The sequence below is a fragment of the Chrysemys picta genome, chromosome 4, assembly GCF_011386835.1.
Source record: "Chrysemys picta bellii isolate R12L10 chromosome 4, ASM1138683v2, whole genome shotgun sequence".
NCBI classification, from domain to species: Eukaryota; Metazoa; Chordata; order Testudines; family Emydidae; genus Chrysemys; species Chrysemys picta.
Genome location: NC_088794.1, coordinates 24,700,215 through 24,727,456, shown reverse-complemented (window position 1 = coordinate 24,727,456; position 27,242 = coordinate 24,700,215). Strand labels below are relative to the sequence as shown.

Below are 27,242 nucleotides of genomic sequence, written 5' to 3'. Positions count from 1 at the left end.
TTGACTACATTTATTTCAGAAGCATTTTGGCTGCAGAGCAGTGTAATCTGAGAGAGAAGATTTAATGTTGAGGATTTTACCAAAATGATCAAGAGATTTAATTATAATTTGTTTAAAATCGTCCCTTTAACTTTATTCATGTCTCAAACTTTTGGTAAAAAGTTACTCATTTAAGATTAAAAGATGATTACCTTGTAGATTTTAAGTGCATCTAAGGGAAAGCTGACTTTAAAGTTTCTTAGTCGGTTATTTTGATTTAACAATATTCACCTGAGCTGTTTTTTTCCTCCATCATGATGTTTATTGACTAGTAGTTGCTCCAGAAATCAAAGCGTTCATAAGTTTCTAACCCTCATGGCTGTGGAGAAAAAGTCTTGAAAATATGGATTGAGTTTATATGCAAGCTTCAAAGAGGTTCTTTCACAAGAGATAGGATCTCTGTGGAAGTTCGCTATTGGCTTAGGAGTTCTATTGCATGTTCTGGCCAGTCTGTACTGCTTTTCACCCACAGTCCTTTCTGTTGATCTGCAAGGCATGATCCACCAGGTTTTGTGGATTACAAAACCTAGGAAAGTGGCCAAGAAGTTCCTATACTCCTTCTGGAGCATCCATTAACTGACGTTTAGAATGTGCCTGATGTGCCATGTAATTTACAAGATACGACATCAATTGGTGCAAGCTGCGAAGGGATCTAAAGGCAGTACACCTAATAGTCAGATGGTAAGGGTACGCAGCAAGGATCCCTTTTTCAGCTTAAGAGTGCAGACACACCACTTTCACAATTCTTGTATCATACAACACTATACTGTGTATGGTTAAGGTTGCGACACAACATACATGACAAAGCCACAAAAGCGAAAGAAAAAAAGTTAAACCATCCAACAGTACACTCCTCTATGCAGACACACCTCTCCACACGCGTAACTACCATAAACCACAGCCTTGGCTCACTTCCCCAAACTGGAAGGGGCATGTTTTTTCTAAATTTTGTACAGAAGGAATGGGTGGGAATCTGGTCTACTTGTGCTGATGGCAGGAGTATGGGCAAAGCTTGGCTAGAAGGCTGGCAGTGCCACCTGTGGAGAGGTAAGGCTAAGTTTGCCTCTTCATCTGCTTCATAAGGGACAGAGAGCATAACGTAGGAGTGGACAATGAGGAAGGGTGGGACAGAAACCCAGCCTTCTAACCTTGGTTTTAGGATCCAAAGCTGATATTTTGGGAAAAGGGTGGGCTGGAATTCCCTTCTTCCTTCAGTAATGCAAGGGTTAGAGACCTGGCTCATGGTGACCATCTTCACAGGCCTGCCTATTGCAAAGCATGGTGGGATACAGGGTGAAAAGGAGAAACATTCATATAATAACCCACCTAACGAATTCTGCAAGAGATCATATATCCTGGGCAAACAACCAAACAAAAATACAACCGAGTCCATCTGTATTGGGCAATAAGGAACAGAAGAGATTGTTCTGCTGACCACTAACAGAGGATTAAGGCTAGTATGGAGAATACATTGTGCCATGAACAATCTTGCAGTGGCACCTGAAAATGGACCAAATGGATCCTAAGTTGATTTTCTGAACTTGTGTCCATGACGGCACCAGAAAAAACTGCCTTGGTAGAGATTGTTAGTCACACTAGCATCTCTACACCCCTAAAGGAATCAAAATTAGGTTGAGTTCTGTTTTCCCCTTTGGGCCCAGAGACCCTCTAAACATCATTTGGTAGGTTGAATACCTACCTTTTATCTCTGAAATATGAGTAAAGACCATCAGTCCCCACCGGAAAAGGGGGGGAACAAGTTAGAGGGTAGCACATTTAGAACTAAATGAGCCTTTGGGGGGGTATAAGCACACTTTTGGTGACTTTCTGTGAGAGGTGCCCCAAGACAGAGTGGACTCAGTAATGGAAGGTGTAGTTTTATAACCATTGGTATCTATGTGCCAGCTTAGATCATGTAGCCAGACCTCATGGTTTCAGGCACAAGCTGGTCAGCTGCAGGGGGAATTCCTCCCTGAGCCTCTTGCGCTGCCTACAGCAAGCCAGGAGCATCCTAGCACTCCTTGCTTTTGTATACAGACAATGTCAGGCAGTGGGAATGGGACTCCGTGAAGCAGAGGTTCTCAGCTCCTACATACCTTAACGTCAGCAATGAGGGCGTCCTCATCCTCTATGCCCGTGGGGACACATTTCTTGTGCAGAGGCAGTGACTCCAGCTTGTCCACCAGGCAGCGTAGACCTTCCAGTTCGAACTGGGTCAGATGCACCTTCCTGTACTTGAAAGGACTGCTGCCATGGGGATCCCAGGCCTGACCATTGTGGGAGCCCCGGCTGGAGTCAGAGGAGTCCATAGATAGAGTTCTCTTGAGGCCTGGCAGGCTCCTGCAACTTCTGCTTAATTCATCATAGTCTAGGTTGGCACCATTAGCCACAGGGCTTGTGAGGATTGATCGTCTGGTGACTGGGCGCCTGGGCTCCCTGCCTGCTGCATCGTCCTCTTCATCCATGTTTCCTGGCTCCAAGCAGCTCAACTCCATATCTGCCAGGAGGGTGAGGGGAAAGAGTAGAGAGTGAGAGAAGCAGAACTGCAGGCCTGCCAAGCAGACTGCTTACAGGAGATTGAGGGTTTCCAGGCTAATCATCTGAAGGAGACAAGAAGGGATCTCCCTCAACCACCAGAGAATGGCATGTAAAGCCAGGAAAACAAGCGGCTGGACAGAGCAAGACACTGAATGGATACACCAGTGGGGCTGATCTAGAGTGACCGCTGTGTGGGAGTGCCAGAAGAGTAGCCTGATTTCCAATGAGTGCAAATGTAAAGCATCCCTCCCCACCAAGGCTGAGAGAGAAGGGCTGCAGGTGCTGCTGGTCCTATAGCTGTCCCATTAACGCCACCTCTCTGTGCATTATTTCACCACACTCCCCTGCTGGGGGAAGCTGATCAAATGGACATGGAGTCACACTGTAGAAGAGCAGGAGTTTGAGAGCAGCAGGCTGCCCTGAACTGATCATCTTAAGCTTCTAAAGAAAATACAGATGCAGGAGGAGGAGGAGCCACAGGGCTTTGCCTTTGCTGGAGCTCTTTGGGTAGAAATTTGAGCCCTGGAAATGCTACAGCTGTGATGAGAGGCATCCTGCAAATGATTTTCGGATCCCTTTTGAGAGCAAGACCTCATACATCACCCTTTATTGGATTCCTGGCTCCAGCTATGTTGCAAGAGGCCCCTGCAACCGTCAACATAAAAACTCACAGACATAGCAACTTAATCTAGCACACCATGAGGTTCTAGGCCACGGGAAATATTTTCCGCATCATCAGCTGGAGCCAGCCCTTGACCACAGCAGCAGGGACTGCATCGCCCCTTTCCAATTCACTAGAAGCTGCACGCCACTACACTGTGCACTTACATGGTGACAACTTGGGCTAGATTATCTGCAGCCCTTTCGAGCAAAGATGGCGGGCTAGCACTTCATGGGGTAAAGGAAAGCTCCAGGACAAACTGCTGCTTTTGACTCATTGATAAAACCATACCTCCTAATCCTGTTTGCCCTCTCCCCATGGATTCCCTTAAACACAGGAAAGATAGGAAGTGTGAAATTTAAGGAAGTGAATCTTCTGAATGCCCACTCCACCCTGCTGTATTGGCAGTGAGGGAAGTGGAAGAAACTCCTCCAGTATGACAAGGAAGAGATGGGGGCCAAGCAGCTGTTCTTACCCATGTTGAGTGATTCCTTCTGGAAGTCCTTGGTCAGGTGGGAGTGGCTGGTGATGCAGTAAACATAGCGTTCCAGCACATACCAACACATCTCATAGTAGAAGGGGTAGCGAAACTTATTTGGGACCTGTCATGGGGTGAAAGAGGCAAGACAGAGCCAAGGGAAGAGATCAGTTACACTCAATAGGAAAGCACAGAGATGGCACTCGAAGCACAGCGATCTTGGTCCCAGAATGAGCCTCTTGTGGGAGGTGGGAATTGCAAGTACATGGAACAGCCTATACAGGGAGTGCTTCCAGCATCCCGACATTTCGTCTCACGATCGGAAGCTACCCACAGGCAGTTCAGGCATAGCTCACTCCCAGGCCATTCACATTTTATTCTTGTTTAGGGTCACAGATCTGTGCTACATTTAACATCGAACAAACCCTCCCGCATTGTTGCAGGGATAGTAGCAAGGCAAGCACACTACACAACATCTTAGCTGTGAGTACCACGCTTTGACCTCAAGCTAAAATCTAACTAAGTTGCATGTTCTGAAGGATGCTTAAGGGAAGGGAAGGCTATTGCCAATAAGAGTCTGCGTAGTGCTTTTGCAGCTTCATGTTAGGAGCTGTGTGCTACGCCTGGCAAGTCTTGAACCCAATTCACAGCAGTTAACTGGTGGGGATGCATCAGCCTGCAGATCCAAGCACTCTCACTCAAGGTCACAAGAGGCCTTTGGCCTCAATAACCCTCTCTGCCTGGTCAAAACTTGCATAAGATTCCAAAGCAGCAGAGGAAGGAAAATGAAAATGCAAAAGCACCACATTTGAGCAACTCCAGTGACAAGTAATCTTCCTTTTCCTATGAAGAAAGGCTTGGAGAGCCCCACACTCAGATTCACTGTATCCAATTCCCTGCTCCCCCTGGTTCTCCCCAACCTGGAGCTGGATTAGAACCAGTGCCCTAGAAGTTAATACCCCATATCTCAAACCAGTCAGTCCTCCCATTTTCTTAGACACAGTAAGCTGGAGACAGATCCTTTTGGAAGCTTGGTAACCTGTATTTCTTCCCTTGCATTGAGGGAGAGTCTCTGATTCAGAGGTTGCCTTCAGGGCCTCCTGATGGTCCTTACCCGTGTGCGGTCTTCAATGTTGTAGATCCGTAGCTGCATGGGGATGTTGAAGCTGTGCAGGAAGTTGCCCCCGAAAACCAAAGTGTCAGTGGGAGTGTACACAGCATGGATCCAACCTGTCAGAGTAAGACAGTAAGCAATGATCTTAAGTTGCAGTGGTGGAGGTCTAGGTTGGATATTAGGAAAAACTATTTCACTAGGAGAGTGGCGAAGCACTGGAATGGGTTACCTAGGGGGGTTTTTAAGGTCCGGCTTGACAAAGCCCTGGCTGGGATGGGGTTGGTCCTGCTCTGAGCAGGGGGTTGGACTAGATGACCTGCTGAGGTCTCTTCCAACCCTGATATTCTATGATTCTATGAAATTGAGAGTTCATAGACTAGCTCTGTCTAACAAATGCATGGTTGAAGCATCCTCCCACACACACCAAGGATGTGGATAGTGTGTGCCTGGCGGTGCTAATCCCAATCTTAGCTGCTCCAGCCACCCCAACTCATGTATGTCTAAAATTTCTCATTTGTCACTCACTTCTTTACCTCCAACAGCACCTTCTCTCCCTTTTCTACTTCTTCCTCGCATGTTAGTCAGATTAAACTCTTTGGGGCAGAGCCTGTCTGTATCTGCATGGCACCTAGCACACTTGTGGTCTCAAAGAAATAGCAGGCAGTCTACCTCATCCATCTAGAAATTAAAGTGTTTCTGATCACACTAGATTCTCCAATAGGTTGTGATCTTGGTCATAGGTTTCCTCGGCTTGGATAGCTCGATAGCTGCCTTTAACCAATTCACTCCAGTGAAAGTTTGCAGTTCTCTGTTTTGCATGCAGGCCAGTTATAATAGACTAAGTCAAACAGGTCAGTGCCTTGAGAAAAAGCAGAGATGGGGTATGCACTGTTTTCTAAACCAGAAGATCTAGAATGCACAGATATGATCGGCAGTGATGCCTTCTAAACAGTGGTCTAATTCCTGATCCTCCCAGCTTTTCCAAAGGTGCATGTAATTCTCACTCTTTCATACCATTAGTACTCTTCACTCTCACAACTCTCTCTCCTTGCTGAAGCCTTCCCACAACCAGCAGAGAGAAATTTACTTCCTTCCAAGCTGCGGCAGCCATGGTTCAGGGAAGTATCTATCTCCTTCTTTCCCCCTACCTTCCTATCATCCAATCTCTTAGGAAAGCCACCTCTGCAACATTTGTCCCTAACACTCCATATTCCTGCCACTCAGCTCTTTTATTCAGGTATCTTTCAGATCTGTTCTCCTTTAAAAAACCTCTCTCATTTACTACTTATTTGTAATCTTTGCTTTCACCAAAGAGGTGTTAGCAATCATCTCTCCAGCCACCTCTTACAAACCATGCCCTTGACAAATTTCAGCATGGGTTTCACTGCAACAAGAGCCCTCTGAGACAACTTAGATGCTTGGCATTATGAGCACAGTTGAAAAATCCTGACACGTGGTATTGTCCATTCCTTGCCCGAGGAGGAAGCTGCATATGGTAATTTATGTGCTTTTATTAGTGAAGGCAGGCTAGAGTGTACCTGGCATTTGGGACAAAGTAGTGACCCCCAGATCCTGCAGGAGTTCCATAGCCTTTGACCAGCTCTTGAGAAAGCTCTCTTGCTCAAACAAGCTTTGCCTTGCAGTAGACCATTCTATTTGCCAGCACAACCCAGTTGACTGTTAATTTTCAAGACATACCAGACTCAAAATCATTAAGAGTCTTGAAGATAAGTGTTCAGATCTATAGATTCCACAAGGATCAACTCTTATCTTCTGCTTTACCTACCTTTTCTGAGTTCTCTTCACCTTCTCTAACACTTACTTGGATCATATCCAGCGGTATGTTTAAGGACTCTTGACACCTTTCTGTTTATCCTCTGCCTGCCTTGGCAAAGTCAGTCTGAAGCTTTGTTTCAGCTCCCTTTAGCTGAATGTCCCAATGTCTCAAAGGACAGAAGGGTTCCTCTTGGATAGATGGACCAACCTCAAAACCCACTTGTCATTTATTTAGAGCTCTAAAGTGCTTCCACAGTTCCTAGCCCTGGAACCATCCTTGGCTATGAACTCCCTTTTGCCACATGTTTGTTCTACAAGTCACTACACAGTTAGCCCTCAAAGTCTCAAGATCCTCTGACCTTCACTCCTGCAACTCCCATCTCGATGTTTCCAGCTCTCCAGATTCCAGCATCTGCCGGATGCTGCTGCTACATTCTCACATACACAAAGCAGTGCAGTCACATTACTCATTTCCTAAATACATGCACTCTCCTCCCCCAACCTTTCATTACAGGACACAGGTCAAAACTGTCCTTATTTTAGGAATAAAGTGTTATTGGAGTTATTATAGCCAACCACACACCCTCCCCCATACTCCCCTACTTTGCTTCCTCTATCAGGAATAGCTTCCATTTTGCACCTCCAATAGTTCCCACCAAGCACCTTCTCTTCAGCTTCTACCATCTGGAAGAGCCTCTCTTTGTCCAGCTCACTTCAAATATTCAGCTGAACACATTTTTCTCCACTGCCTCTTAATTACTGACCCCTGCTTTGTTCTTTAGATTTAGTATCTAGTTAACTTGGTGATCTATTATGGGAGTTTGTATGAAAGATGCTAGAGAGAACAGAGGTATATTCTATTTTCCTCTCTCACAGAGGCTTGCTATCCAGGAAGTTCAGGGAGAAATCACCCTGCTCTGAACTGCCCAAATTTTATGGGTGTCCCCCCCAGAGATTCTTCTCCCCACTGCCTCAGACTTCCTGACCCCTAGCACAGATCATATTCCTTTCAAAGACAAGGACAAATGCACACTTCCAGGGTTCTCCCCCCAGCCCCTTATACCTGAGGGGATGACGAACGTGTAGCCCTGCTTGAGCTCAATTCGTTGACAGTCTGACACTTTGTCACCAAGAAAGATGTCCCCCTGTTTCCCTGACAGCAGCCAATTCTCGTAGAGCTCCAGGTTCTGGGATGTTGGCGGGATCAGCCAGAAGATCTGCAAGGTTCATTGGGTAGAGATCCTTTAACGGTTGTGGACAAAACTCCCTTCACTCCTTTTCTATTATTTCTTTCAAGCACCAAACATCCAGCTCTTTCCACCCACAATAGGATCCACACAAATGCTGGTTCTAACAGACCCATCAGTAGGCATTCCGTTAGAGATAACAGCAACTAATAAGAGAGGCTTCATATCAGAATGATGTGAAGAGTACTGCAAGCATCCAGGGTATGTGGAAATTCATGACCTTACAGGCAAACCAACGAGACAAGAATACAAAACCCACTGGAAATTCTAGATCCTTAGACACACACAAGATGTATAGTAACGTTTTCTGAAGTGCAGTTCTACTATTGAAAATGCCTAAGATTATTCTATTAGCCTCTGTGTAGCCCTACAGTATACAAAGACAATAACTCCTTCCTGAAAAATGCTACTTTACGCAAAACGATGTTAAGCGAATCCAATTTCCCCATAAGAATTAATGTAAACGGAGTCAGGGTGTTAGGTTCTAGGGAAATTTTTCCAAAATGGCTCATGTTTTTGTGCGCCTATAATAAACAGCAAGTTGCCTGTTACAACTGAACACCTTGGGATGACTTTCAAAGGCAAAGATGAGAGTGGTGTACCTTTCCGTGGCAGACAGATGCCTTAGCTGCCTTGGGTGTTAGAAGATCTCCCTCTTCCTGTACATGTCAAACTCCATAAAGTGTTGTGCATAATTAAAATAGTTTTTACAAAAAGCTATCACAAATCTTTGGCATCCATGACACTGAGGCCTAGCCTACACTAGAAAGGGTTAAAACCTCCCAAATGAGACAGCTTATACCAGCAAAAAAGTTTTTTTTGCTCATAGAGCCTATAACGGGTTGGCAAACTACGGCCTGCAGGCCGGAGCCGTTTTAAGCCGGCCCGCAAGTCTCAGCATGCGGCTCAGCCTGGGTGCTGGGTTGGGGGCCGCACCACACAGCTCCAGGAAACCACGGCATGGCCCCACTCTGGCTCCTACGCACTCCAATGGCCCCCTCCAGTGCTCCAATGGGAGCTGCAGGGGTGGTGCCTGCAGATGGGGCAGCATGCAGAGCCGCCTGGCTGCGCCTCCGCGTAGGAGCTGGAGAAGCGACATGCCACTGCTTCCGGGAGCCGCTTGAGGTAAGCGCCACTCCGAGCCTGCACCCCTGAGCCTCTCCCCACACCTCAACCCCCTGCCCCTGCCCTGATCCTGCTCCTGCTCTCCAAACCCCTCGATCCCAGCCCGGAGCACCCTCCTACACCCCAAACTCTTCATCCCTAGCCCTCCCCAGAGCCCTCACCTCCTCCCGCACCCCAACCCCAATTTTGTGAACATTCATGGCCCGCCATACAATTTCTATTCCCCGATGTGGCCCTCGGGCCAAGAAGTTCGCCCACCCCTGACCTATACCAAAATTCCCTGAATGAAGTAAGCTATACTGGCAAAAGAACTTTGTTGGAATAACTGCATCTACTTTTCAGCTTTTACTAGCGTAGTTGTTTCAGTTAGGGGTGTGATTTTTCCCCATATGTCCTTAACTGACATAGCTATGTCTGCAAAACTTTATAGCTTAGACCTGATCTGAGCCTCTCTTAACCTAAAATATTGTTGAAGAAGTTTTTTGCACTGGTTTAAACTCAAACAGTGCAAATGTGTGTCAACAATTCTTCAGCACTGTCTACACTAGGGAAAATGGTGTGTTATTAAAACATGATAGCTAACATACGTCCCAGAAGGAAAAAAATGATCATTCTTGCAAGAGTGTTGTAAACAAGACACAAGGAGCAATTGTTCCACTCTATTCCACACTGGTAAGGCCTCAACTGGAACAGAGTGTCCAGTTCTGGACACCACATTTCAGGAAAGATGGATAAATTGAAGCAAGTCCCAAGGAGAGCAACAAAAACGATTAAAGATCTAGTAAACATGAGGAAAAATTGAAAACCTGGGTTTGTTTAGTCTGGTGAAGAGAAGATGGAGGGGGGACATCATAACAATTTTCAAGTACATAAAAGTTTGTTACAAGGAGGAGGGTGAAAAATTGTTCTCATTAACCTCAGAGAATGGGCTTAAATTGCAGCAAGGGAGGTTTAGGTTTCACATTAGGAAATACTTCCTGTCAGGATAGTTAAGCACTGGACAAAACTGCCTAGGAATCTTCTGGAAGCTCCATCACTGGAGGTTTTTAAGAACAGGTCTGACAAACAGCTCTCTAGTTATTACTTAGTCTTGCCTTGAGTGCAGAAGCTTCGACTAGATGACCTATCAAGGTCCCTTCCAGTCCTTACACTTCTGTGATTCCACGTTTTAAGTCCTAGTGTAGACAGGGTAAGATGGTACTTAACACACATCAGGCAGAGTGCTGGCCCAGATGGATCTTGGGTCACACTGGGGCAGACAATTCCTATATGAACCCACAAGGGTTCAGCACAAGAAGCTAACACATGTTAAGTGTTAAGACCAGGCCTGAATCAAGCCAAAGTATAGTTTCAGGACCAGAAAAACCCCAAACATTTAAAAACACTTTCTATGCAAGATGAGTAGGCAGGGAGATCTATCATGCTAGGAAGATGTAAGCAGCCACAGATTTGCTACTCTTATGCAAGAGACTGCAGGAGCTGGGAGATCCAGCTCTCTTTCAGATGTGTCTGATTTCAGCTATCTTAAGTCTGTGGTTCCAGACCTACAATTCCTCTATAGATTGGTGTTGATGTGGTCAGAACTCTGTGAGCTTCTCTGTCCATTTTACCAAGGACTAGATCCTCTATCTCGGAGTATAGACCAGGGATGAGACACAATGATGTTTGTACAGGGAAGAAAACCTGGATTATTCAGAGCAGTTTTATATGCAGGAGTCCATGTAATGCCTATATGTCTTTCAGATATCAATAGCCCAGGAAGGCTTTTCCACATTGAGTTTATGCATATAAAATTTGTATGTACTGAAGTTTGTTTATGCTTTATAATATACCTTGAAGATTATGCTTGGGTAGTTTCTTTATTATTATTGTGTTGCGTTGTACCTTTAAGTGTTACAAAAAACTAACATTCTTGTTAATAAAGACAGCACAGTAGAACCTCAGAGTTACGAATTGACCAGTCAACCATACATCTCATTTGGAACCGAAAGTACGCAATCAGGCAGCAGCAGAGAAAAGAAAAAGCAAATACAGTACTGTGTTAAATGTAAACTACTAAAAAATAAAGGGAAAGTTTAAAAAAATTTGATAAGGTAAGGAAACTGTTTCTGTGCTTGTTTTATTGAAATTAAGATGGTTAAAAGCAGCTTTCTTCTTTTGAATAGTAAAATTTCAAAGCTGTACTAAGTCAATGTTCAGTTGTAAACTTTTGAATGAACCACCATAACGTTTTGTACAGAGTTACAAACAACCTTCATTCCCAAGGTGTTCGTAACTTATGAGGTTCTACTGTAATACAACAACAAATATGAACTGCACAGAAGTCTAAACCAGTGGAAAGTCACATTAGGCTTTCAAAGACATCCCACAACATTAATTGTAAATCATCAGAAGTCTATTATACAAAGTTGAGAGACTTAATGCTAACCAATCAGAGATGAGCCAGAGAAATTTGCATCCAAATCCATCCAAGCCTTGACGACAGAGTTGGGTTCAGTTACAAGAAATGGACTAAAGCGGAGAAGCTCAGAGTTGGATAAGGGTTTCATATTCAAACCCATCGCCACCCATCCTGAACTCTGATCCTTATACTTTTAACCCATGTGTCACTTTAAGGGTTCCTGTTTGCAATTTAAGATCTTTAGACAGCTGCACTTTTGAAAGCACTCCAGTTAGTCTTTAGGAACCCCAGATAGTCTCTACCGCTGGTCCCAGAATGCTGATAGTTATGTCACACCCACCATGGAACAGCATCCCAGTTTAGAGATCAGATCTCCCCTGAAGCACATGGCTTTGTAAATTTAGCTCTACCCTGGTTGCTTTCTAAAGACCAACATAAAACATCTTTAGCAGTCCTCACAGGGGCTGCCCTCATACCTTTCCCCCTCGGTGGATGTGGTACCATACGGAGGTGCCGCCAAAGTCCACATGGAAATCTGTGTAGCAGCCTTTAACACTCATCAGACAGTACCTAGCCAGAGACAAGAAGAAGAGATGAGCAGGATGAAAGTGAGTAGCACATACCTCTGTTTTAAAGCTGTCACTTGTGAAACCCCCAACAGCTGCAGCATACTCAAGGGGTGTGAAGGGGCAAGATAGGGGGGTAGGGGTGGGTGCAGGGACAAATAGTAGTGTTAGACTCCAGGGAAATGCAGACTGAGCAGCACGTGAGTCTAAATACTACAGTGATAGCAGATTGCTGGCAATGGCAGGAGAGTTCATTTACATCAAGAAATAAAATACACAGGAGGAGCCTTAGCCCAGGCAGGAAAAGGAAGACCTTCCCTCCTCATCCTAAAAGCTCTGGGATTCTAAAAGATCATTGAAGTCTGTCATTGCCTAGTCTTGCTTGCTATGGCAGGACAGTAAATACTTGGCAACTTGTTGAATTGGACATGTTGTATTAGAATGACAAGCCAAGCAAGTTTTACCAAATGCAACAAAGAGGAACTTGTGCAACTGTCCAGAGGCTGGAGGAGTTAACAGCTCTGCTGTTTAAACAGTACCTGGGGGCAGGTATAGAGGGACACAGACTCCCTCATCTCACCTCAATACCAGGCTGCCTGCCATATTCAGTTTTACTTGCGTGATTGCCTCACCCCCTAGATCCACCAGGAGGAGGAGGAGCTGGGTACATGTGCTTCATGAGGCCACTTACTTTTGCACCTTGGGATACTGCATCTCCAGAATGGCATTTGTAGACTCCGTTTGACTCTCCTTTAGGTGTCTTGGCCACATGTTGTCGACCCAGTCAATCAAATCCACCTGCAACCAGAGAGGAATTAGGCCCAAGTCTCGGTAAGATGGTCCATGGCTCTCTTCGCATGCTTGAGTATTTCTAGGAGGTCCTGTGGCCAATCTGACATCTGCAATGGCCAGGTAACTAACAAACAGGACTACTGAAGTAGAAATACCATTTATGGCTATAGTGAGACTGCCTCCCAGGCATGATCACAGTCACAAGGATGAACAGGTGTCACAGTTCCTAGCCACTTTGCCGCACTGCTACTTCAGGCTTGGGACTGGAATCCAGGATTTCATGCATTCCACAGCTCTGCAGAATCCAGTGTGCAGATCACCCTTGCCACAAAACTGTGCTCTGCAATCTAACTTATTTAAGCAAACTGTTCTAATTCTTATAGTTGCATAGGAAATCTTCCAAATGTGAATGAAGAGTACATAATACACCAGTGTCCGAGTCTGCAGAGAATTGGACACAATAGCTGAGGTATGAACCACTCTGCATTTATCTCAATGGGACCCTGTCCTTAGGTTTAGGAGTTAATTTAGCTGTCAACATTCACTACTCCATATTAACATCATCCTGCTTATGTGCTTCTCTCACATTCCGAACTGTTTTTTACATATTTTCAAGACCCCCTCCCCACACACTGCCTTTACCCAAGCTGCAGAAATCTCCAGTTCCCCCCACTGCAACCTCTACATAGCAATGGGCATTTGTAACTCAAGATTCTGAAGCACATGCAAGGTTTAAGAACAGCATAAATAATCTGAACACGGGGATGCTGCCCTGGCTGGGTTATTTTCATATGTTATGCAACAGAAGTATTACTTTGTAGCTTTGCTGGTATTCCCACCTTCTACTTGGCTGCCTGTGCTTTCACTAACAATGGGATTGAGGCTTCCCCCAAGATGCAGGAAGTGGTTCTACCAAGCTTCATAGCAGTTCAGTGCACGCAACTGAACGCGGAAGCAGGCACTGGTTGGAAAACAGACACGGTCTTGTCAAGCAGTGGAACCAGCTAAACAGGATGAGGTTGGGAGTCAGTGACCCAGTCCAGGGACTAAAACTTGGACTAGCCCAAATGCATCCTTTATTCAGACTTGGATGTACGCTACTGTGTATCTGTTCTTGAACCCCTTCCAGCAGAGCAGGTTACTCCACTGTCTAGTTAACTTCCTCATTAGGAATGGCTTACATTTCTCTCACCTGCAGGCTGTCTCTCTGCACTGCGGCTTTGCCCCCCCGCCCCGCCTCATTAGCTACAAATAATTCTGCCTCCACAGTGACTGTCTTGAGGATTTAGATAGGATTACTGTGGCCTCCTCTGACAGAATAGCCTACCCATTCCTTTCTGCACTTCTCACCAATTTAGCAAGGTCTGCAATGGCGCAGGTGCTCAAAACTTACATAGAGCTCCAGCTGCTCTTTGGGGTTGGAGAAGGAGCAGCAACCCTGTCTGACCCCCATAAGTATTGTAGGGAGGCCTCTGGTTGCTCTCTTCTTCAGTACGGAGGGGCCAGGCTCAGTGCTCTACCTTTACCAAAATGAAAGGAAAGGGGGGGAGAAGACAACAACTTTACTGACCGTAGCAGGTCTCTGCACCAGGTTCTCTAGCCTTGTGTGACTGAACTCCAAGCTGATGACGTTATACAATTTCTCCCGCTCCTCCTCTGGGGTCTCATAGTAGCGTGCCCACTGTGCCATGGACATCTCAATGTCCCTTTGTGTGTTCACATCCATGACATCCACCATCCGCCGGCTCCCTGCCAGAGCAAAACAGACATCACTGCTGTGCACAAGGAGCTACTAAGAACAGACAAGCCAGAGCACAAGAGGGGACAAGCCCTTTCTGAGGGATGAACTTGTAAGCACCACCCATCTATGTGCAAGGTCAATCCCTCTCCTGAAGGAGTGTACCAAGGCCCTCGTCCTCATCCACACCAGGGCAACCAGAAACTGTTTAGAGTTTTCTGAACGAAGCCCATGGCTCAGCTACTCCTGGTCACAGACTAGATTTCTTCTCAGGCAGTAAAAATCCTTGATTATTTGGACTGGAGGGGCTGTTAGAACCCAGCCAGCAATGTGTTGAGGGAGCCATAAAGACTGTTGTAGCTCATGGATTCAACAGCCTGAACTAGTTCCCCCACCCCTTCTGAAAGTCACCGTGGCCAGTTACTACCATGCCACAAGGCAGCAGGAGAGACACTTACCTACATACAGTCGCACGTCATTCACACTGAAGTCAGGATCTGGCATCCTGCAAGACAGACACTTAACTAAAACAAATCAGGGTCTCCGCCACAGGCCTCTCTCCCTCCTGTAGCCCTTGGCTTCATATAGGCATCTCAAAGGCTCCATCCCTCCACATTTGCCTTCCTCCCCCCTATAGAACGCTACATGCTTCCCCCTCCACCTATGAGGGCAGCCAAGAAAGCCATGATAGTAGCACACAAACCAATGTGTGCAAACAGATTCTTCTGCAAACAATAAATCCACTCAGGTGCCTCAACAGGCAAACGCTGGGCACAACTGTCACAAGGGGAGTAGTGTAGTTTAGGAATAGGATAAATTGTCACCAGCAAGTACACGCATTGTATAGCGGCTCTAGGAAAAGGTTCAGCCTATACTTGAGAATCACTGGGCACGTCTACACTATGGACACTATAGCCACACAGCTCCACCTATGCCACCATAGCACAGACGCTTCCTATAGCAACCCAAGGGGTTTTCCAGGCGATGTACGTAATCTGTCTCCCCGAGAGGCAGCAGCTAGATCAACAGAAGAATTCTGCCATTAACCTAGGGGTTAAGTTGGCTTAACTACAGTGCTTAGAGGTGTGATTTTTTTCACACCCCTGAGCAATGTAACTAGGTCAAACTAAATTTTAATGTAGACTAAGCCTCAGCTGTCATTTTTAAAAAGTCAAAGTAATGGCCTGTCTATACTGGTGATGGGTATCAGTGTATCTACAGCAGTACAAGCTGAACCACACTGACACAGCACATCTACCCTTTGTGTTTGTACCGGTGTAGCTACACTGGCATAAATATCTCCACTGCATGTAGGGCCTAAGTCTCTAGCCCTCATGGTTAAAGAAAACCTTTCAAAGTGTGAACTGAATAAATCAGCAATATATGATACACCAGAGTCACGGTGTTTTATCTACACTGATCCAGTTAAAGTGGTACAACCCCCACTAGGGTGGACTGTTATACCAGTACAAACGGGCTTTCATTGATATAGCTTGTTTCCAGCTTATTCCCAACTATAATAGGTAAAAAAAAATAAGTCATCCCCATAACTAGCAGACTCATACCAGTACTAAAAACTGTGCAGACTAGGCCTAAATTTGCAGGGAGTCTGAAACAATAGCTCTGAAGGGTTAACTGTCCCATTCATCTCAAAAAGGAGTTAATTTGAACGCCATCAGCATTAGCTGATCACAGCATATATGGAAAGAGGGATGAGCATGTTAAGCAGATCTGCACAACTGTAAGTGACATCTCACTTGGCACCATGAAAGCACAGCACTTGGGAGTGTATCAGTTAATTCCCTCCACCCAAGTCAGGAAAGAGCCATGCCCAAGGAACCTACCAGAGCTCAGAGCAGGGCATTTGAGCCCCACTAAGGGACAGCCAAACCCGAGACCTATATAGTGTGCTCATTATCATATTCTGAATGGTCCTAACCTATTGACTAGCCTCTCCCTTTAGCAACTCAGGCAGGCAAGAGCATCTTCACTCCACTGATTAAGCCATTCTTGTAACTCTTCCCAACTCATACTCTCTCAGACAGGGCTCATAAGCCAAGCAACTGTCTTTGTTCTGTGCTGATACAGCGCCTCGTACAATGTGGTCTGGCCTGCTACTGGAGATCCTAGGTGCTGCAGTGATACAAATACAACCACCACCCCAGATGGGCGCCCAGTTAGAATGAGTACATACACCTCTACCCCGATATAACGCGGTCCTCGGGAGCCAAAAAAATCTCACTGCCTTATAGGTGAGACCGCATTATATCGGGTTCGGGCCGGTACGGCGTGCCGGACTGGACCGGTCTTCCCCGGCGGTGATTAAAGGGCCTGGGGCTCCAGCTGCTGTGGGGCGCCCCAGGCCCTTTAAATCACCGCCGGAGCTCTGGCAGTGAGGCTCAGGCAGAGATTTAAAGGGCCCGGGGCTCCCCACAGCGGCCGGAGCCTCTGGCTCTTTAAATCACTGCCCGAGCCTGGCTGCCGGAGTCCACATGAATTCGGCTATAACCCGGTAAAGCAGCGGGGCTCGGGTGGCATTTTAAAGGGCCCGGCGCTCCCCGCTGCTTTACCACGTTATATCGGAATTTGTGTTATATCACGTCAGGTTCTATCGGGGTAGAGATGTATGTCAAAAGCACGGTAAAAACAAGTTGGACACCGCACCGGGGCAGCTACCAGAATCTGCTTTCCCACAGTTGGATGTGGGGGGACAATGAGACTAGATTCTGAACTGGGAACTCTTAGGAGAGCATCCACGGATACAGCTTGGGATAGAAAGACCACCTTCAGGTGGAAAGGCTCTGTCAGACTGCTAGGTTATTTCTCTAGTACAGCCAGTGGCCAGCTAGGCTAGAGTCACTCACCCTCCCATATCCTCAACACTTACTTTATTCCGAGCCCGTCGGAGTTCTTGAAAATCAAAGGGTCTCTCAGGCCACCCCGCTGGATATACTCAACATTGAAGTCTGTCATGAGTGAGAGAGAAGAGGGGATGTATTAAGGGGAAGTTGCCAACCACAGAGATACCAGGGAAGGAGCAGGTAGCATAAAGAATGGAAAGAAGAACTGGGCTTAGCCATCTCCTACAGAATTTCATCTCCAATCACTGTCCTAATCAGCTGTAGGCAGTCTGCCATAAGCATGGACCAGACAGGCACAAGCAGGCAGGGTATGTGGGCCCCTATAGCTGAGTCAGACAAACAGGGAAAGAGTTTATCATTTCCCGAACAAACTCAATCAAGCAAAAGAGGCCTTAAAGAAACCAGTTAGACTGCCTCCTCCCCGAGGGCTCTGCATCTAGAGCCTAGCTCACATCAGCTGTGTGAGCATCAGGGATCCTAGTTTTCCATGATTAAAAAAACCCACCAAAATTCTCCGATAAAACACACAAAAGTCCACATTTTTCCACGATTAAAATGAAATGCTGAACTTAGTTTCCTTAGCTACAATATATTTAGGTATCAGTTGAACACAAGGTTTTATTGATATATTTACAATTTTTAAGCTGACAGCCTGAGTTCCGCCCATTCTCCTGATTATCTGAATTTGATTATCCGATTTGGGACTGGGGCCAGTTAGATCGGATAATCGGGGTTCCACTATACATGTTTTTATTTTTTTACAGAATATAAAAACTAAAGATTCTCTGTAAAAATGCAAATTCCATGTTTTCCTGTGGCAAATGCATTTCTAGGATCCCCGGTGATCATAGGTAAGGTTAAGATTTTGTCATGGTTATTTTTAGTAAAAGTCATGGACAGGTGAGGGGCAATAAACAAAAATTTGCGGAAGCCATGACTTGTCTGTGACTTTTGCCACTGCAGCTCCATGGTTTCCCCTGCCACTGGGTGGCTGGGAGCTGTGGGGATCTCTCCCCTCACCTCCCTGCAAGGCTGTCTCCAGTCACTGGAACCCTGAGGAGGCTGTCACCTGTTGCTGGAACCTTGCCGGGGCCCCACTGGCTGCTAGCTCCAGTGGCAGACCCAGGGGCTGAAGCAGAAAATGTCAGGGCAGTCTCTGGAAGTCATGGCTTCTGTGACTTCGCGACAATAATGTAGCCTTAATTATAGGTGTCACATGCAAGCTTATATTTGCCCCTCTAACTCTCTCTTTACCCCACCCCACCTAGGTATGCAAAATTAGGAACCTAGCTCCACTCTTACTCAGTATGTTTCAGGTGGAGGTTTGCTAGGGAGAAACTTCAAAAGCCATTCTTAGGACTGGATTCCCAGCTGCTGGCTCATTGGCCACAGAGCTGTGAGGGGTAGAGCTGAGACTTCACTTAGCATGTTCCACTCCATCTCCAAGCCACTTAACAGTGGCTATAGCAGGGCTTTTTTGGGGAGGTGGGGTTGAAAGACCATATTTACTCTGCTGCGTGTGCTAGGAAAGCAGAGCAGCTCAGAGAGGAGAAAGAATCAAGACAGATAGCAAGGGGGAACAAGGCCCAAAATATCAAGGGGGCATGGGGTGAAGGGAGAAGATAGAAAATAAAAATAGAGGCAAATCTCTGGATTTAGATACCAGTAGTTGTGTCACCACAATCCAACTGGCAGCTAAAGAACTTAGCAGTGAGTTTTGTCCTCTAAGGCCCTGAGCACTGGGGAAGAGCTCCTCTCCTCCCAGAGATTATATATATATGCCCTACTAGAGAAGTAGTTCTCCCCCCCTTCCCACAGGAGCGAGGACTGTGGAGGACACACACTGATCAGACAGTTTGTTCACAGGGGCACTTTTCCTACAGCGTTTCTCTCTAGAAACTTTGCAGTAGAGTGGGTGTGGGCAGCGGAGGGACCACAGACCTTTGCCTTCCATAAAGAGGACGAAGTTGGCATTGAATTTGTTGGTGGAGAGTTTCTCCTCCAGGTCAAATGTCCTCTTTCCTTCAATTTCATCATCTGAGATGCCATCATCTTCATAGCGCCGCCTCATTGTGCCACGCTGTGGAGAGAACGAAGAGGAGGATGAGAACAGCTGTAGATAGTGCCAAGTAGCTAGCTGACTTCCTTTTCCAACTGTCACAATAACCCCAAATTAGACACCTGGATGCATTCCAGCTTCACAAAAAAAATCTAGCCTGTGTTTTCAGAGGGCCTCACATCGCCTGACTGCTATTACATTGGAAAGGAGCACCCCACCCTCCCAGAAAGGAGGAACAGCTATGTTAGCATGTCAACATGTTGTCCCGGTATTATTCTGGGATATCTACCACTGGCTAACTGGTGCACACATTTATTCTCCAGTCCCTTTTGCTCAGGGAAAATCATCAACTATTGTGGTCAGTTCCCTGGATGCAGGCCATGCAACAGCAAGAACAGCTAAGCAACCTCTGCCCCCACTACCAGAAAGCATGCAGCTGTAACTCCATATTTGTTCCCTCCACTGCCTATAAGTTCCCACACTTTAGGCAAGATGGGGGACAGATGGGATTAGAATCTTCACTGGCCCCAAGTGTTGACCACACCTCAACTCACAAGGAAGGGATGGGATAGTGGTTCATGTGAAGTGAGGCCAGTCAGGGCCGGCTTTAGGACCTGCAGGGCCCGATTCCGCGGTCCGGGTCTTCAGTGGCACTTCGGCGGCGGCAGCGGGGGGTCCGCTCCATGTCTTCCGCGGCACTGAAGGACCCCCCGCTGCCGAAGTCCCCGGAGCAGACCCCCCCCCCCCCCCCGCCGCCGAAATGCTGCCGAAGACCCCGGAGCGGACCCTTGCCCCCCCCGCCGAAATGCCACCAGAGCGGACCGCCGCCGGGTGAGCCTAAGGCGCAGGGAATCGGCCAAAAGCCGGCCCTGAGGCCAGTGCCCCCTATCTCTGCCACTTTTCACCAAGAATGTTAGCTGGGCTTTACAAGCTCATCAGTATTTTGTCTTGAGGTGGGAAACCAAATTTTGTCTTTTGTACATTTAGATTCCAGCAGGCCTACCACATTATTGATTACACTGGGCATACAGAATGCAGGCACATTTTCATCTTCGGCCTTGTTGGCACAAAAGAGTAGTAACAGACAGGAAATAGGGGATACCAATATAAAGATGCTTCTGAGACCACAGTGCTCTGCAAACAGGTTTATAGCACCTGGAGCAAAGGAAGTGGGATAGGTGGTAGGCGTTGAGGCTCATCCACAGGTCCTCCAGGTTCAGATTTGACTCTCCATCCCAGCCAAAGTGAGCTGGGAAATGAGGGAGTAAAAGCAGTAACTCGCATGGGAAGAACAAACCCCAGGAGACACAAATCCCCCAGCAGGAGGCACTACCACCTCTGGACGTAGAGATGATAATCAGAACAACGTGCTTAGATCCTGAACTCAATTTGCCATTTGACTTGACTACCTTCCCCACCCCTCTCACTCTCTCTGCTGCCAGCTTCACTCTCCCCAGCTTTTCCAGTCTCCCCAGACCACATGATACATTATAAAGCCAGATCATAAACACAAAACCAGATCATTAAGCAGCTACAACTAACTTGCCAACCATCACCCTTATCATTGTAGGTTGTATCTTTCACCCTTGCCCTTCAGTCTTGTCTATTTAGACCAGAGGTGGGCAAACTACGGCCCATGGCCACATCCAGCCCGCAGGACCCTCCTGTCCGGCCCCTGAGCTCCTGGCCCGGGAGGCTAGCCCCCAGCCCCTCCCCTGCTGTTCCCCCTCCCCCGCAGCCTCAGCTCACTGCGCCGCCAGTGAAATGCTCTGGGTGGCGGGGCTATGAGCTCCTGGGGCAGCAAAGCTGCAGAGCCTGGCCTGATCCGGAGCTCTATGCTGCGCGGTGGCATGGCTGGCTCCAGCCGGGCAGTGCGACTGTAGCGCCGCCAGCCACCACTGTTCCAGGCAGCACTGTAAGGGGACGGGGTGGATAGAGGGCAGGGGAGTTCAGGGGGTGGGGAGGGGATAGGGGTCAGGGCGGGGAATAGGGGGATTGAATGGGGGTAGGGGTCCCGGGCGGTGGGGGAGGGGGAGTCTGAAAGGAGGGGGGGTTGGATGGGGTGGGGGTGCAGTCGAGGCAGGGGTTCCGGGGGTGGTCAGGGGACAGGGAGAAAGGGTGGTTGAATGGGGGTAGGGGTCCGGGGTGGGGGCAGTCAGGAAAGGGGGGGCATTGGATGGGGTGGCCGGGGGGGAGGGCAGTCAGGAAAGGGGGGGTGGATGGGGCGGCGGTGGTGGTGGTGGTGGGGGGGGAGTCGGGCAGGGGTTCCGGGGGCAGTCAGGGGACAGGGAACCGGGGGGGGGTTGGATGGGGCAGGGGTCCTGAAGGGGCAGTCAGGGAATGGGGGGGGTTGGATGGGGCAGGGGTCCTGGGGGGGGCCATCAGGGGGCGAGAAGCAGGGGGGGTGTCAGATGGGGGCAGGGGCCAGGCCATGCCTGGTCGTTTGGGGAGGCCCAGCCTCCCCTAACTGGCCCTTCATACAATTTTGGAAACCTGATGCGGCCCTCAGGCCAAAAAGTTTGCCCGCCCCTGATTTAGACAATGCTCTTTGGTACAAGGAGAATCTTAAGGCCATATCCAAATGAGGAAGTTGCACTGATTAGCTTAAGGTGCTCTTCTTAAACCAATTTAGCTAAAATGATGCAAAAGGATGTGGTTTAAGAGCGGATTACAGTAAAAGCTTTGTTACCCAGCACACTGGAGGAATGGGGGGTGCCGCTAACTCAAAAATTCCGGTTAACTAAAAAGGAGGGAGTTTGGGTGCGGGAGGGAGCTTTGGGCAGGGGGTTGGGGTGCAGGAAGGGTTTCAGGGTGCCAGATCCAAGCGGCGCTCACCTTGGGCAGCTCCCTGAAAGCGGCAACATGTCCCTGCTGCTCCTAGGCGGAGGCGCAGCCAGACAGCTCTGCGCGCTGCCTCCACCCACAAGCTGCAGAGCCAGCACTTGGGGCAGGGCAGGGGCAGTGCACAGAGACCCCGTGGCTGTTCCTCTGCCTAGGAGCAGCAGGGATATGTTGTCGCTTCCATGGAGCCATGCAGAACGTCTGCCGGCCCCACACCAACCAGACTTTTAATGGCCAGTTGAAAACTGGACACCTGGCAACCCCATTGAAGATCAGAAATGCTGATTTATAGAGCTTTCCGCTTGGTAAACTGCCAGATACACCACTTTTACTGTATTTTGACTACCTCAACTGGCAAGTAATTTACAAGCTTGATCTAAGAGCATCTTCAAAATCACTGATCAATTTATAAGGTATTTTCTACCATCCAGCCAGAGCAATTTACTCACTGATAACACCTCATTAACTTAGACTGGCTTTTATGAAAGCCAACACATTAGTATAAGCAATAGGGGTGTAGCCACCTTATCAGCAAGACATGCCACAACATGCAAATTATGAATGATGGTTTTAAAAATTACCTAGCTAAATATTCTACAACAATTTTTTTGTTCTCCAACTTGTTTGCATAGTTTTGTAGATGATTAAGCGTTCAACTCCAGTGAAAGGTAATGTCAGTCTTAGAAGCCACATTTCAAGAGCAGATTACAAACATGAACCGTATTCTTAATTCAACAAAAGTTTGATTTTTTTTATAAAATACAGTAAGATAAAGTCAGTTTACATTTAAGACCATTTTAAGACAAATTAAGACTTTAGGAAGTCTATTTTTATTATATAGTTAGCTGTGTACAAACATGGCCAAATTAGGGTCTCAATACTAACAGTTATAAATGAAGATTTCATATTGAATAATTTTAATATCGCACTTTCAAAGCCATATTTTGCACACTAGCCACTGGGAATAGCACTTACTATTATTAGCCCCAGTGAAAACACTCATAGTAGTTCCACTATTGTTTTTAATAACAATACACCTAGATGTATTTGTAGGACAAGACCAATAGGCTAAATTCCCAATGTCATCGCTGGTTTCTTGATCACCTGAAACCTTTAAAAGGCCGGGTATCTTTCTAAGAGATATGCTATAGGTCAAACAGAAGCTATGAGCTTAATGCAGATGTTACTGGGTGAGCTTCTAAGGCCTATGTTATACAGATCAGATTTGTAGATGATCATAATTGCCCCTTCTGGCCTTAAACTTTTTTTTTGGTCATGGCGGAATCCACACATACCTAATAGTTAAACACAGCAATTAAGAGTCCTATTCTATGCAACTTTGGCCCAGGATTTCGAGCTATAGCGGTACAACATCTGTGGTCTTAAGTTCAAGGCTTGGTAAGAAGTAGTATTTCAGGAGGCAAGAAACATTAGTGCCTGTATGCGGATTCAGGAAAGCTTTGCTTCAAGCCTACATCTTCTGACCACACTAGCAGTTAATGTACTTTAGGAAGTTGTGCACCAGTACCACAGCTGAAAAAACAGGTAAGAAGCTCCTTAGTGAAGACAAGGCCAGAGCTACACTACTGCACAGCAAAGTGTTGTGCTTTTTTGCACAAGTCTTAAAATGTTTAGAAATGCAACTCCCCTGTAAGCGAGAAGCCCTTTGATCCCACCTCCCAGCTGCAGTAAGCCTCCCATCAGGAGGGTATGCTAGGATTTGACAGTAGTCAGAAGAAGCAATAGTGACTGGCTTACCACATTGTGTTCATTGCAAGATGCACACTTGCAGCGTGCCACCTCCTGCAAGATGGAAGTGAAAGAGACCAGCTCCTTTTAACCCCTTGGGATCTGGCTCTTGTCCCCTGGGAGGGTCAAAAAGAGGAAAGCCCCAGATCAAGAAGTGAAGCGTTATCCTAGTCTGTAACCGTATCACTGGAAAACAAGTTCTGAGACTATTATACACCCTCCCCACCTCCAATGCAAATATAACGATACATCTCTACAATGGAAATCTGGATCCTGCCACTGAATCAGGATTGACACAGCATCTCATTTCCCCCCCCCCAAGGATTTATTTTACAGTTCTGTCCCTACCCCTGCCATTTGCACAAGCTAAGGGAGGGAATGATTTGCCAGGATCCTTATAAAAATGAGACTTTCCTGAAAAACCAGAACGTTAGTCACTCTACATAGCAGGGGTGAAGCAGGCCAAGGGAAGTATCTATAGTCTGGCAGCCACACAGAACCAAAACCCAGTCCAGACACTGGAAGTTTCATTTCTGCTCACTTGCTGGGAAAGCTGCACAGCTGTAGATTTTAAGGATACAGACTGGGGCACACCCAGCCCAAAACTGAAAGTGAAAAAACTGGGACAGCGTTATTTGTCAGACAACCACACTGGCGATCTGGAGTGTTATTTTAAAATAATTCCTAGGCTGAAGAGAAAGTGTAACGGTGTTAAAGAAGTCTTTCACAGTTATGTTTAAAGGTTCTTTGTGTCAGCAGGCAAATCAGTTAGACTTGATGCTTTCCCCTTCTTTATGATATTAAAGAAAACCCAAAGGTTCTCTTCTGGTTGTTGCATTAGAAATTGAGGTCCTATCTATAGTAGGAAATTTTAGAAATAGCACCCTGTGGCAATCACAACAGTTCAGCTGCACCAGTGGAAACTGAGCAAACTTCAGCGGCTTCTGGTGATTTTACCACTGTGTTGGAATGAACCTGCTTGTGAGGGGGTTTAACTAAGCATATTTTCGTGTTAGTGGTTTCTCCCTTATTAATAGACTACAGGGAAGCTGACTACACACAAAGTACTGTCAAATATCCTGTCAGAAAACAGTCTTCCCCCCCCAGCATTACTTTTTACTTACATGTAACACGTAAGGTTACTATAACAATACTTGACAGTATCCCTTTAAATACAGAAACTGAAGAGACTACCAGTTCCAGCATGCAATGCTCTATCTTAATCTGAATAGAAGATGTGCATATTGAAGCATACAGCATGCTAGGCTTGATAGTCTATCGGCCACACTCACATATAGAACAGGAGGGTGAAGGCAAACTGCAGTGTCAGACTGTGGGCTGCACTGGGCTTGCACTCTGCCCAACTCCAGATACATCACTAGTCCCAGATTACTGAAATGCCCACTTCAAATGCTTTGGAAAGAGATCTCATTTTTGCGATGCAGTTACTGGTACAAACTGACAAACATTAAAAAGACACAGGGGCATCTGTGTTGGGAAAAACAGGCTTCTTGCAAACAAGTCCCAACAGAAGGAAAATCTGGTTGCCATGCCAGAAAGAAGAAGGGTGTTTCAGGGCTTCCAAGCTAAAGCTATACAAATGTAGGTAATAAAATGAGCTTGACCTGAGGCATATCAAGTCAGATCTGAGCCTTTTGCCACAAGAGGCAGAGGCTGAAATTCAACTTCGGTCGCAAGTGACATGACTGGCTACATGAGTTTAGTTTCTGAAGCAGTCTGCAGCAACAAGCACAGCTATTTAAGATAACTAGCAACCATTGCTCAAGGACAGCAAAGGATTGGAAAAGCAGGGAGTGCTGCAGTACAACAGGAGACCTGCATGTGAGTAAATAATTGAAGGTTACTTGTAATGGGAAGTTCTTTGAGATTTGTGGCCCTTATCTGTATTCTATATGTGGGTATGCAAGCGCATCACGTGCCTGAGACCGGAAAAATCTAGCAAATAGTGTCTGTTGATTCACACTTGTGCCCTGGATCTCCTCATGCTCAGCACTGAGAGCACAAGGGGAGGTGCAGACCGACCCACCTCTCCAGGTCCTTCTCTACCATGAATCCAGTCATGATCTGAAGCAGAGGGGCAGGAGGATGGGTAGCAGAATAGAGAGAGAGAGACCACACACCCCAAAGAACTTCCAGTTACAGGCACGTAACCTCCATTTCTTCTTTGAGTGCTGGTCCCTCTAGTTATTCCATGTATGGGTGGCTGGAAAGCAGTACTCAAAAAGGAAGAGGGGAGTGCAAGGATGCCAGCCATACAGATGTTTGTAACATTGCCATTCCAAAGGCTGCATCAGGAGAAGAGGCTTGAACCAAAGTGCAATGCTTAGTGAAAGCATGAATGGAATTCCAGGTTGCTCCTGTACAAATGTCCAGCATAGGCACTTCCTGAAGAGTTGCTACTGAGGTCACCTGTGCTCTAGTTGGGTTCTGCAGACTATATGTAAGATTTCCAAAGTGGTCCAGACCTCCATTCAAAATTTCTGTAGGGGTCCACAAATGAAAAAAGGTTGAAAATCACTGCTCTAGTGGAAAGGTCCCTCACCTGGTCCAAGGGAGGGAGATTACCCAACTGATAGCAAAGGAACATACAGTCAGAAACCAAACTTAATCTTGGAGCAGATATTACTTGTCCCACTGCTTGCTCTCCCATAGCAAAAATTATTCAGGTGATTTTCTAAACAGTTTTGTTCTTTGCAGGTAGAATGCGAATGCTCATCTGATGTTGAGAGAATGAAGTCTGTTCTCCTCACTTGAGGCATGAGGCTTCAGGGAAGATACCAGTGAGTTGACTGGTTTATGTGGAACTTGAAAGTTACCTTCAGGACGAATTTCAGGTGGAGGCGAATGGATTCCTTCTCTTTATGAAATGCACTGTATGTCGGGTCATCCACGAGGGCATCCAGCTCACCTACCCTTCTGGCTGATGTAAATGGTGACCAAGAAGGTGACCTTCAAAAGACAGGTGGGACATGGAGCACATGGGCAATGGTCTGAAAGTACGAGATCGAGGTTCTACTGTGGTAGTGGGTTCACTACTGGTGGGAAGTCAGTCTTACTCTTTAGGAATCTGGCTGTTACTGGATGAGTAAAAGCAGAATAGCCATCTGCTGGAGGAGGGAATACACTGATTGAAGCTGCAGTGACCTAATAAAAAGACCCAACATCTTGAGAGCGAGGAGGTAGTCTAAAATAGCAGGAATACCTACTGCCCTTGATAACTGACTCTGTTGCAACAG

At 46.7% G+C, this 27,242-nt stretch overlaps 1 protein-coding gene across 11 annotated transcripts in view; it reads right to left on the bottom strand.

Annotated features, from left to right (window-relative positions):
• Nucleotides 1-27,242, bottom strand: part of KDM2A (lysine demethylase 2A) — a 104,014-nt gene that overhangs the window by 41,281 nt on the left and 35,491 nt on the right. For 9 of the 11 annotated variants that reach the window (XR_010600415.1, XM_065591743.1, XM_065591735.1 and 6 more), the window contains exons 4-13: nt 19,278-19,416; nt 17,363-17,441; nt 14,934-14,980; nt 14,308-14,486; nt 12,637-12,743; nt 11,856-11,949; nt 7,670-7,823; nt 4,831-4,946; nt 3,714-3,840; nt 2,136-2,536 (exon numbers count right to left, since the gene is read on the bottom strand). Coding sequence is in view for 10 of the 11 variants with exons in the window: in XM_065591743.1 (XP_065447815.1) it covers nt 2,136-2,536; nt 3,714-3,840; nt 4,831-4,946; nt 7,670-7,823; nt 11,856-11,949; nt 12,637-12,743; nt 14,308-14,486; nt 14,934-14,980; nt 17,363-17,441; nt 19,278-19,416 (1,443 nt within the window). In the remaining variant the exon portion in view is untranslated. Of the gene's footprint in view, nt 1-2,135; nt 2,537-3,713; nt 3,841-4,830; nt 4,947-7,669; nt 7,824-11,855; nt 11,950-12,636; nt 12,744-14,307; nt 14,487-14,933; nt 14,981-17,362; nt 17,442-19,277; nt 19,417-23,994; nt 24,102-27,242 lie in introns of those variants that run through there. The other 2 variants (XM_065591739.1, XM_065591742.1) reach the window with 2 other exon arrangements.